The 13336-nt window shown below is 38.9% G+C and overlaps 1 protein-coding gene across 7 annotated transcripts in view; it reads left to right on the forward strand.

Moving 5' to 3' along the window:
- Positions 1–12862, forward strand: part of mybpc3 (myosin binding protein C3) — a 51843-nt gene extending 38981 nt beyond the window's left edge. For all 7 annotated transcript variants that reach the window (XM_036584180.1, XM_036584184.1, XM_036584181.1 and 4 more), the window contains 8 exons: positions 355–522; positions 2495–2583; positions 3897–4092; positions 4602–4741; positions 7342–7501; positions 9251–9387; positions 10745–10931; positions 12436–12862. In XM_036584180.1, coding sequence (XP_036440073.1) covers positions 355–522; positions 2495–2583; positions 3897–4092; positions 4602–4741; positions 7342–7501; positions 9251–9387; positions 10745–10931; positions 12436–12467 — 1109 coding nt within the window. In that variant the 3' untranslated portion in view covers positions 12468–12862. The remainder of the gene's footprint in view (positions 1–354; positions 523–2494; positions 2584–3896; positions 4093–4601; positions 4742–7341; positions 7502–9250; positions 9388–10744; positions 10932–12435) is intronic.
- Positions 12863–13336: the final 474 nt, after the last annotated feature.

Below are 13336 nucleotides of genomic sequence, written 5' to 3' on the forward strand. Positions count from 1 at the left end.
TGGAATCTCATTACAATTTTATTAATATATTTCAGGAGAATAACATCTAAGAATAAGAACTAAACTATTTCCTAACTTACAACTACACAGCTCGTCCAAAGTTAGTGTTTTAGTGCTTGTGTCTGGTGCTGTAATGGTAGATGATAGTCTGTTGTCCTGCTGTCTTAAGGCCACCACATCTGTGGCCTTCTTTAAATGTTACATTACTGAATCACATTGAATCATGATTTAAACGTCTTTCTGTTTGGACATTCAGGCTACAAAATCAATCGGTCAGATCAACGTACTGCTTTTTTAAACTCTTGCTGGGGCCATTGGCATTTCTTTGTGACTTTCATTTTTTTTCTTGTCAAGCTGACGAGTGGATTCCAGCATTTGAGGGCCTTACAGAGAGAACCTCCGTGATCATCCGTGACCTGCCCACAGGAGAGAGGATGCAGTTCCGTGTGCGGGCGTTTAATGTGGCTGGCCCCAGCCCTCCTGCAACTCTACCCCAAGCTGTTACAATCCGCGAGATCATGCGTGAGTTTATCACACAGCACACTGATGCTGTTGGACACTTACTGAGAACTGCAGGGTACTGGTTTGATACTGCACGTTTTTGCTCAGAGAACTTAAAATCCAGTGATTTATCTGACAACATGTAAACATTACACATCATGGTGGCTATCTATGGCAGATATGCATCTGAGAATATGCTAAATATCACACCCAAGACTTAAATACACACATAAAACTAGAGATTTTGACACATTTCAACCACCCTCACTTGATTATTTGCATAACTTAATATTAGGAAATAAATCTTTTCAAATGACTATTGTAAGCCTAGTTCAGCAAGGTTATCAACATGTCACAGATCAGGTTCCACTAACTATGGAAAATGTTAAAACATAGGCTATACAGATATACAGATATAAGATTAAATCAAGGGTGTACATCAAAAGGCCAAGGACTGGATATGTCTTCCAGTACATTCACTTGTAGAAAGTTGTAGAAAAAGTTTGTTGTTTTTTTGTTTGTTTTTCTCTACAAAGCATTTAAAGAAAAGCACTGTGAGCACAGTCTGTGATGGGATAGATGTCATGGATCCAGTTTGCCAACACTCATTTGCATTTCCATGTTTGCCAGCTGTTCACAACAAGTCATGCATTAGCATTGGGAAGGGAAGGAGATAAGTGGGGTTTATTTTAGGGTCCAGGGCCCCCCAGACTTTCCGCTCACTGATAAGGTGATATCGTGCTAAGTGCTCATCTGGCAGAAGGCCCTGTTGAGAACTTGAGTTTGTCGGACGACCTTTGTGATGCAGATAAATGAATGCATGGTGTTTCATGAAAAGGTAAAGATGATCCTACAGGCCTATGTTGAGCCTATGACTTTGTTTTATATACATTCACACACCTAGCTACATGAGAACAACTCTTTTATGTGATAGTTTGTTGGAAAATCAAGTCAAATCACAATTTTTCCCTTTTCCGTAACAGTTATTGGAAGCATGTGCCTCACCAATTAGCATCATGCAAACTCTATGCCTCAGCCACACACTTGCATTAGGGGCCATATAAATAAAATAAAAGACTTTGATGTAGTGTGTAAAGATTGTTTTAAAAGTTTCAAAATTGTTCACTCCCCAGTGATACCATACAGTCCATACATATATGGAAACCAAACCCCCAAAACAGCCTGAACAATGCATTCAAAGACTGGAGCAAAAAAGTACTCATTTTAATATTGGTTACAGTGCAGGAAGTAGTAAAAACTCAACTGCAAGCATACATCTGGGCCTTTTCTCCTTTGAAGAAAGTACTTCTTAGTTACCTTGAAATTAAGAGCAGAGGGAAAAAGCGCGCTCATTGTAAGCTTATAAGTTCGGGGCTAACATATGAGATTGTGGCTAACGCGCTATTATAAAATACTAAAATTATTATTATATTATAAAATGTTACTATTCTAATGGTGTAATCAAAATTAAAATGGAAACATTAACATGTAAACATGTAAACAAGACACTTTTAGGCACTCCTTATTTTTATTGTATCAAAAAATTTATCAAATTGAATTATGAATGAAAAAGTCTGTGCTGGTGTCACATCCAGACAAAGGGACACTATTTTAATAAATTAAATCAAATCAAATCAAAATCACGTTTATTGTGCACATGTACACAGGTGCAAGGTGAGTGAAAATCTTTATAATAATTTATCACTTCTCGTATGGTCATCGTGATATCTGACAGCTTTGTTGAGCATTGCATTTTACTGCATACAACGACTTTTATTTAATCATTTCGCCTACTCGATTACACTAAATCCAGTTAAACAGTACTAATTATTATGTATTCTGTAAGGAGACATGCAGTTGTTCAGTGTTCTACTGTACTGACAGCATCTACAATATGCTCATATTATCATTTCACCCCATGCTCTTTTTGCTCAAAGTCTTTTACAGGACTCTGCTGACCAGCTCTGTGATTTTCCTTTTTGCTTTCTAACAGAGCGCCCCAAAATCTGGATACCTCGTAATCTCCGCCAGACCCTCATCAAGAAAGTCGGGGAGACCGTTAACCTGGTGATCCCATTCCAGGTGAGGAACAGCTGTCCAGATGATTTCATTCTAATGACCATATGGCGCCTGTGTGTATGACTTGACACTCAGGTAACCGAAGATTTACTGTGTAATAAAGAAGGTTGGCTGATATTAAAGTATCATTACTTATTCCGTAGTTTAATGTCATCCTCTAGTGTTGTGCCCCAGAGTCAACAATCTGTCCTGAAAGCTTTCTCAACTCAGTTCTTCACCCCTGCTGTGGTGATACACAAACATGTTTCTGTGGCTATAGCTGACCCCATAGCTGGCCTCTCTCTGCCCAGCCTCTAACTGCAGTCTGCTTGGCCAGACTGAAACTGTAACCCCTCTGGGCCTACAGTACTGTGTTTATGGCCATTAGTTAGGGGAGAAAGGGTCTCTGCTCTTTGTGCCTGTAACGCTATAAATACACAAAGCTGTGTGGCTGAAACCCGATGAGAGAGGCTGCATACAGATGGCCGCTTGATAAGTGTCAATGACACGAATGGGAACAGCAGCTGTGAAGGCTCAGTGGGGAACTGTGTTACTCAAAAACAGCAGGCCAGTGCACACAAACACAGACTGGTCCCGAGCCAGTCTTACAGTGATGAGCTCATTAAGATTCCTGCATACACGCAACAGTAGGCATTTAAAATATCATAACGCTATTGCTTTCCACACATGGATGGCATCGTTTGCATTTTAGAATCACTCTCAATGGAGCTAGAAATGTTATTTGACACAGGCTGTGTGTGAGGTTATCTGAGTGTAGTATGAGGTTATCAAGGGCCAGCCTCACAAAGCACATTCAGCTTAGACAGGGTGTCTGATTAAGTATCAGCTTCGCAAAACCTAACAGATGCCACTGTGGTTAACTCGTTTTATGACAGTGGGTAACAGCTTTGTTAACCCATATTCACACATACTCAAGCTGTGATTAATCCTTGCACGGAAAAACATGACTTTTGTGGCAAACAGGCAATTGTGGTAAACTTGGAGAGGAGTTCAGCAGCTTATTTTTCTTTAGAAGGAAAAAGAAATCATGCTATGTCAACATGTAGAAGGTATAGCATTATAATGTGCATTATAATGTAAAGAATGCACACTCTGATCTTTCACTCTTTAGAAGCCACCAAGTAGAACATACTCTATCTGCCTGCTGCTTCACTTGACAAGTCAATGACAATTCATTTTGACAATCAAATATTCATGACCACATCAATCCATAACCTTGAAAGAATTGTGGTTCTCTACATATCAAATATTTGTTGCTTTTCGGTACTTTACATAGATACAAAATCAACAATGCTGTCTTTCTTCATCTTCTTCAGGGTAAACCAAGACCAAAAGTGACCTGGATGAAAAATGGTGAGCCTCTTGACCCCAAGCATGTGAGCGTGAGGAACAGTGACACGGACAGCATCTTGTTCATCAGGAAGACGGAGCGCAAAGACTCTGGGGTATATGAGCTCCAGGTGCAGATTGAGAATGTGGAGGACAAGGCCAGTGTGACCATTCAGATTGTGGGTAAGTTTGTTTATACATTTAATACTCTAAGACTACAGTCTTCACAAAATTCCATTAGCCTTTTTGTTTATTCCAGTAGCCTTTTATGCTGTTCATAAGTCTGACCCAGCAGCTCTCAAATTTTCAGATGTTGTCATAAAGCTAAACTTTGTCACTTGACACTAAGGCTACACAATATATCATAAGTATATTGGTCTTATGATACTAGCCTTTGCAGTATCAATATTACAGAAGTCTGCAATATGCAAATGAGCTCTTTTGCCAATCACTAAATGTTTTGTTTGATGCTGTGAGCATTTTTACCAACTTAATGCACTTCAGGGTCTTTGGATCAGTCAAATAATTTACATGAAATAATAAATGTAAATAATTGTGGTAAAAATATCTTAATTGTGGTAAAATATCAATCTTTAACCATAACACATTTAGTGCAGTTCTGTTTGAGAATTTGGGCTCTTCATGCAGTTTTCTAGATCAAGCAGTGAATCTTTTTTTGTTCTTTCTGTCAGACCTGCCTGGAGCACCTCAGAACCTGAAGGTGGTGGATGTGTGGGGTTTTAATGTGGCGCTAGAGTGGAAACCACCCAAAGACAACGGCAACTGCGACATCATTGGCTACACCATCCAAAAAGCTGACAAAAAGACCATGGTATGTGCAAATCAGCAGGCTGTGCCTTTGTCTTGCAAAATGTAGTTTTGATTTATTTAGCACTGCTGCATGTACTACAAATTGTGATGTTACATGTTCTTCAGTTATACAACAGTCACAGGACCAAATTCTGGAAGCTTTCAACTAGCATTCTGAGCCTCGCTCCTCTCTGAGTGACTTAATGATTGGTTGGGCATCTACATAATTGCATAGTGGTAGAGTGGGCAGGGCTTTCCTCCAAGTGGGCTAAGCTGCAGTGTGAGTTGAAAAGATGTATTGGGAAAACCTCACATGCCTTCTGGTAATGCCTGTGATAATTTAGCATTGTGCTATATGGAGAGACTTACTAAGCTTACTAATTTAAATGAAAAGAAATAAATATTAGGCCTGTCACTGTAGATTACATTAGTTATCACGTAATCTAGCTATTATTTTTACGATTAATTGAATATCACATACACAGTATCATTATAACAGCAAGATCCTGCTAGTGTGGGTTTCCTCTTTCAGTGATGCACAGAAACGTGATTTGAGTGATAATTTGGATAATGTTCAGACTGCTAAACATGGCTATATAATGACATGTGGATTCCCTGTTTATCATGTAGTTATTCACATAAATAAAAATTTATTACATCAATTTATTACATAAATAATAAATAAAAGTCCAAACTGGTTGACAGTGGCAAGAAAAACTGAGCATGAGGAAGAAACTCCCAGAAAAACCAACACTTAAAAGAGGAACACATCATCCTCTGAAGCCGCTCTTGGTAGCAGAATTATGATAAATAGGGATGCACGATAATATTGGTATCATATCGGTATTGGCAGATATTCACTTTTAAATAATTGACATCACACAGATGTTTAAATCTGAATATTTCAAACCAACATTTGATGGCATATTTATTGTACACTGGAAGAGCAGAATGTTAATGTGACACTGGGCTCCTGTGCTAAAATGTCAGCATTTTATAAATTTTACTGCATCCTACAGAAAAAAAAGCTATATTGCTCCATAATGCTAATCCAGGTGAAAGTCCCACTTTCTACATTTTATAAATGTTAAGGCATTTATAGGCATCAGGAGATACGTGGTATGTGAAAAATATCAGGTCTGGACATTAGCTTACAATTCCCAGATTGTTGTATCCCTTATTATAAACAAATGACAATTATGATTACAGTAGAGAGTAGAGATCTCTGAGATAAACCAAAGACAAATGTTGGGAGTCAGTCAGGAAAGAAATGGCTTGATGTTAGAAATAGTCTATCAAAGAAAGTCAGAAAACACTGTCAGAAATAGATCTGGAGAATAGAGATGGAGAGACAGGGGAAGAAAGAGAGAGACAGGTATGCATGTCTCTTCTTGTCTCTCCCTTGCATTCTGACACCCTGCCAGTGTCCAGCCAACACAGTTAAGCTCCCAGACACACCACTATAATTGATTAATGTATGTACGCTATGCACAAGGGATGCAGGGTGGCATGGACACCAGTCGAGTTTTTGGCTTCTCTTGTGAAACATAGCTGGCACGGATGCTTCTGTAGGAGAGAAGGACACCATTCAGAGCATTTGGAGACTCTAAATCCAAAGCTCCAAAATGACCCTCACTGCACCTCATCTGTGAGCAACTGTGCCCCTCAGCATGGGCCAGGAATGCCCCACTTCCCTCTCCCTGCTGTCCAGCAGCCTTGACCTGATTTTAAAAGCTGCCAGTACACCGCGTTCTTCACCCCATTGTTCTCTGGAGCCACAAAGGTTAGTGGCAAAATAAGAAAGGATCCTGTTATGAGTTTCACCACTCATCGTTATTAGGCCCAGTTTATTCCTCTCTGCGCGTCTAGGACAATGCAGCCCGGAGGCTCGGTATCATCACATTTCACAGGACAATATCTCAATCAGAAATCAGAGATGCCCCGCTACTAAATATAAAAGCACTTTAGGACCTCGGTCTTGGAACGTGTCCGTAGGCCGCCATTTTACTCCCGTCTGCCTCTATTGTCCGCATTGTCATGCTAATAGCATTAGGCTTAATAAATGTGTAACATGATACCACAATGTTAAACACTGACAAAGACAGCTGTATAGTTAGATATTTATGAATCGTGAAATTTAATATTGAATGCTTGATAAGGTTTAGAATATGTCTGCACAAATGACATGATGACAGATGAAGATTAACAAGAAAAGCAGTAATTATTGTTATTTTTTTGGGCTTTGCATCCATGTTATGTTACACAAGCCATGCAAACAGCTGGTGGGCGACTGCAGCGCCCCATCTATACTGGGTCTGTCACTCAGTAACTTGTTGACAAGTATGTTTGTCAGCATGAATCATGTACATGTCCATCAGTATGCATCACATGGCCGTTATTTTCCTTCTGACAGCCTTGTTTTGTTAGTATTTTGTCAGAATAAAATAATGATACGGAGAATATTTGTGCTATTCTACTTTTTGCAAGTTTGTTTATGTGTATTTGTTCTCCAACAAAGATCATCCAGTTCTACATACAGAATTTGGGAATGTGTTTAAAAAAATTCTTAATATGTGTTAAAAAAGTTCACCCTGTATGTGCTGATATGTGTTTGTTCTGCAGGAATGGTACACAGTTTATGAACAGTATCGTCGCACTAACTGTGTGGTGTCAGACCTGATCATGGGGAATGAATATATATTCCGGGCTTTTGCTACGAACATGGTGGGACTGAGCCCGGAACCCTGCATGTCTAAAGACAGCGCCTACATCCAGAAAACAGGTGAGAGAGGCTGACCACTTAACACATCTTCAACAGCTCATGTTTATCCCATAACCAACATGGACCTTTGTACCACAAACAATAAAAAAGCAATAAGATTTTTTAGCTCGGGTGCCCTGGTTTAAGTATGTTTTGTTGATTTTCTAAGTAAAATTAGTTAACACTATGCCCATTTCAATAAACGTGGAATAATTAACATCAAATTACATCATTCGTGTATCATGTGTAATACAACCCTATTGCTGTGCAGAATGTAAATAAAAATAGGATGCAATGATCTGCAAATCATGTAAACCATATTTTTAAAGGAAAATACTACAAAGACAACATATCAAATGTTGAAACTGAGAAATTTTATTGTTCTTTTTTTAAATATAAGCCCATTTCGAATTTGATACCAACAACACGTTCCAAGTTGGGACGGGGGCATGTTTACCACTGTGTTTCATCACCTCTTCTTTTAACAACACTCTGTAAGTGTTTGGGAACTGAGGAGACACTGCTGTAGTTTTGAAAGTGAAATGTTTCCACATTCTTACCTGATATAGAATTTCAGCTGCTCATTAGTTCAGGGTCTCCTTTGTCATATTTTTCATTTAATAATGCACTAAATGTTTTCAGTGGTGACAGGTCTGGACTGCAGGCAGGTCAGTTTAGAGCCCGGACTCTTAATATGGAGCCATGCTGTTGTAATACATGCAGAATGTGGTTTTACATTGTCTTGCTGAAATAAGCAAGTCCTTCGCCAAAACATGTATATTATCATTCAGCATTAATGGTGCCTTCACAGATGTGCACATCACCCATGCTATGTGCACTAATGCACCCCTATACCATCATGAATACTGGCTTTTGAACTGTGCACTGATAACAAGCTGAGTGGTCTTTAGCCTGGAGGACACAGTGTCCATCATTTCCAAAAAGAATTTCAAATGTTGATTCACTGGACCACAGGACACTTCTCCACTTCCCCTCAGTGCATTTTAAATGAGCTTGGGCCCAGAGAAGGAGGCAGCGTTTCTGGATCCTGTTTATGTATGGTTTCTTCTTTGCGTTTTAGAGTTTTAACTAGCATTTGTGGATGCAGCCACAAACTCTTTTCACAGACAGTGGTTTTCAGAAGTGTTTCTGAGCCCATGCAGTGATTTCACTACAGAGTCTGTTTTTAATGCAGTGGTGTCTGAGGGCCCGAAGATCTTGGCCAACAAATACTGGTTTTTGGCCTTGACCCTTACATACAGAGATTTCTCCAGAATCTTTTAATGTTATTATGCACCATAAATTATGAAAAGCAAAAGTTCTTTGCTATTTTACGTTATTCTTGAATTGTTGCGCTATTTGATAGTGCAGTCTTTCACAGAGTGGTGAACCCCTCCCCATCTTAACTGCTGAAAGCCTCTCTGAGATGCTCTTTTTCTACCCAGTGATGTTACTCACCTGTTGCCAATTAACTTTAAGGTGTTTTTTTAGCATTACACAGCTTTACTAGCCTTTTGTTGCCCCCGTCCCAACTTTTTGGAACATGTTGTCGGCATCAAATTCAAAAAACAATAAAATTGCTCAGTTTCAACATTTGATATGTTGTTTTTGTACTATGTTTAATGAAATATAGGGTTTAAATGATTTGCACATCATTGAATTTTGTTTTTATTCACATTTTGCCCAGCGTCCCAACTTTTTTGGAAATGGGATTGTACCTGTGACATGTAAAGGTTAATGTTTTACTCTGACGTTATGTTCTATTCTAAGGTATTGTGTATAAGCCTCCCAGCTACAAAGACCATGACTTTTCAGAGGCTCCGAAGTTCACCCGCCCACTGGTCAACCGCTCGGTCATTGCAGGCTATAATGCCACTCTCAGCTGTTCTGTAAGAGGCATCCCTAAGGTGAGCGTGTTTGAACCCTGACGTAAAGGGTCAAAGGCGTTATTCTTGCATATGACATAAGCTTGCTAGAGCCAGCTCGGATCTCTGACCATTCTGCATGTGAAAACCTTGCAGTCAGGGCAGGGAATGTGCTGGATTATTTCTGGATACAGAAAATCTGAGTAAACTGACAGCTGGCAAAATATGTCTGATGAATTATTTATTTATTATAAATAATAACATCAAACACAACAAGAAGGAAGAGAGAGGGAGAGAGTGGAAAGGAAGACAAGTTATAAGGATTTTGATCCCTACCTCCACCCTCAAGGTTAACACAGACGGAAAATAAACAACTTGCGTAAGTCGTTTGATGTTAACAATAGCACTGGGTATGCTCTGAATGTTCCTGCATTTTGTGCCGCACAAACGGACCACAGAAAAGTCTAGCCCCAAAATATCTAGAAAGGTTACAGGCCAGTTGTTGACAGAATGAGAAGGCAGAGACTTCCAGTGAACAATCAATATGTTTTTGCCTCCTGTTTGGCACCTTCCAGCGAAATACAGTGAAGACATGGATGTTTAAAAACAAATAGTCATTTAGAAATAGCAAGAATTAAATGAAAACACATAAACCTCCAGAAATGTAATAAATTAGTTAGTTTGAGATGTCATATCAATATTGATGGGCATCAGTATAGGGGCTGATATGAGCAGAAAATTCTGGATTGGATATTGAAGCAAAAAAACAATGAATCTTATCCAAACCTGTAACAAATCAAGCCTGAAATAGCACACGGTCACATGTGATATGATGTTGTTATTTCTCCTTGAGGGGTAGTAAAGTGTTTGAGTAGTCTGATGATGATAGCCTAGATTTAGATGCTCATCTTAAGTGAAGTGCTTATATTAAAAATAGCTAATATTAAAGCTTGATAGTTTTTAAAAGAAAAATTCTGTCTGTATTAGTATCGGCCAGTGCTCACAGTTTCAGTATCAGTATCAGAAAATAAAAAGTGGTTTCGTGCCATCTCTACTTGACGTGAGATGTGTTCAGTGCATGAATGGCTTATTTGATGGTTAGGATCATGCACTGAAAAAAGAAATGATTCCAAAGTGCACATCACCTCTACATGTATAAAATATATTTAACACAGTTTTCTCTTTTGATTTACTTACTTTTGGCAGTAATTATGTTGTCATAATATGTTTTATTCATGTGGAAATTAGGTTCATTTGAGTCAAGTACAGTCAGTGCATTACTTTTTTCAGTGTAGGAACAAATTGAAATATTCACTCTATACTTTGGAGTTAGTGTGATCAGATGGAACAGCTGATTTTTTCAAATCTCAAATTTCCCTTCTTCCTTCCATCTACTCAGCCCAAAATCACATGGTACAAGAACAAGATGGACATCTCAAATGAAGCCAAGTACCGCACGTTCAGCGAGCAGGGGGTTCTGACTCTGGAGATCCGGAAGCCGTGTCCATTTGATGGGGGTGTGTACACGTGTAAAGCAGTTAATTCCAGTGGAGAAGACACAGTAGAGTGCAAGCTAGAAGTTCGCCGTAAGTACCCTGCTTCTCGCTCCATGCTTTCAGAAAGCTTGCCTTTCATGATCTACAAAGAAAATGTAGAGTGACCGCACTGTCTTATCTTTTTGATCTTGATATTAGTAGTTTAAGACAAGTTTGCTACAAATGGTGGTAGCTGTAGCGCCTTAGATGCCCCCACATGGCCCCCTTCTTGTTGAATGCAATGTATGTGTCAGTTCCTGTTTTACTGTATTGTACAGTGTTCAGTTAAATATGAGGACATATATGAGTGACACTGTTGTCATATATGATCTGTACCTCCTCATATTTACTCATGACTGTAGATATATGCTGACAAAAACAGAATCCATGGTTTCACTCCTATACAGTGCAGTTCCAGTAGGCTTAATGTTCTCATAACTTCATCCAAACTCAGTTTCCCTGTCAACAAGAGCTAAAGATGGTGAATCACTGTTAAAAATGCAATTAAATCTAGAAATACGTTTTAAAGGTGCCTGGGAAACTATCCATTAGGCCTCTGGTCTTCTGCTTTTCAATGCATTCCCAAGAAACATGGACATTTCTGGCATATATCAAAATGTCTTTTCCTTTTATTTTGCATTATTAACTTCATAAAGCTGGATCTGAAGATGTATCTCAGTGTACATTCCAAAGGTCCTGAATGGATCTCTTTCCAGAGATCCATGGTTTGTGATGTGTGTCAGACTTTAATCCTTCCTTTTCGCTGTTTCCTGTTTCTCCTCACCTGTTCCCATTGACTCCCCCAGCTCGTGAATAAAGTCAGGTTTGCTCTGTGTGAAATGTTGTGAAGGTAAGCACACCACCACTAAATAGCTAGCACTGTTCTACCTCCTCTCTCTCATATACCGGCTTCAGTATCTTTACAGCAGGACTACTAACGTGCTTGTGGATTGTCTCGAAAAGATTTAAATGTACTTGTTCAGGACAAGTGCTTTGGTTTGTCTCAGATTTTTTGTAGCATTCTGTGGTTTTACCAAATCAATCCAGTGCAGTTTCAGTTCTGACATAAATAACTATGAACGGTTATTCTTTTGCAAGGTTACTCAGTGAAATATCACTTCTATTCGTATTCTCTTATTCTAGTATTATAATATTGTAGGCCTGCCACAATTATTATGTAATCACCTCACTCATTTTTCACAGTTGCTAACTTTCACAATCATGAACAGAAACAGGATGAACGAGAGTGTTTTCATCTATTGTATTGAGGCATACTCATGAGGGTCATGGATCTTATGACAACAACAGAAGTCCTAACTTCTGCCTTGGAACAGAAGCAGTAGTATGTTGGTTGATTTGAGCTCGAGCTGTTTCTGCCATCTGATGGGAGCAACTAGGTTCGACAGTTAGGACGCAAGATAGCTATTCAGCTAATTTCGTCATTTTAGTCTTTTATTTAAATAGTTTATTGTTTAATTCTGGTTCATTTTAAATTGATAAATGCTGTATTGTCAGAATGTTCTTACATTCTTACGTTTCTGTCTTTGCTTTGCAGCTCAAATCACCAAAGAGGATCTCAAGAAGTGAGACGCACAGCAGACTTGACCCTGGGATGGATGCTCTGGGGACTCCCTTATGCCCCTTTTTCAGTCCACTTAAAACTGACCTCAGGATTTGTCAAAGGTCATACTGCAGAGCAGAAAGATTTCGTTGCCTTTATTTGCTTTTTCATCTGAGTTCATGCACACATCCCGCATTTCCATGCATCATCATGTCTCTCAGAAGTGCATTATTTAATCGTTTCACTCATTAACTGTGTGTTTGCTGCTTGTGTTCATTTCATTTTAATTTCATTTCATTTGTTTGAAGTGAAGATATGAATGCTTTATCCATGTGGAGCCTGAATAATGATGGGGTTTTCTCTCCTGCACCTTGCAATGTGTTGTCGTGTAATTAAAGGAACAATAAATGTGTTAAATATTGCTCAGTGACAGAGCTTTGTCTTTCTTAATGCCTCAAGTTTAATGTCCCAACACATTACAATCAGATTACCACTAATATACAGTAGGGGAGAATGGGGTGTGTTGAGGCAGTGGGTAAAATCAGCCATGCTTTAGGCAACCATACACAGAAACAACTAAGTGATCACAGATTCAGGAAGAATAGTTCATGTCACATGAGTTCTGATACAGATGAGCATGGGAAGTGTGATTTTTCTCATGCTAAGTGAAATTATAAAGGTTAAGATGTTATCACTCGTATATGTTAAAAGAAACAGATATGCCTGCCATACTTTTACATACTAATGAACAGCAATATAGGCTTCGACATGAGGTCATAAACCTTACATAACTGTGAATTCATGCCTGGAGCAGCTTTCTCAAAATGGGGATTCTGGGGTAAATCGACCCATTACTTTTGGCTCAATATAATTAAGTAAAGAACATTCATGCATG

Source organism: Colossoma macropomum, unplaced genomic scaffold (assembly GCF_904425465.1).
Source record: "Colossoma macropomum unplaced genomic scaffold, Colossoma_macropomum, whole genome shotgun sequence".
Classification (NCBI taxonomy): Eukaryota; Metazoa; Chordata; class Actinopteri; order Characiformes; family Serrasalmidae; genus Colossoma; species Colossoma macropomum.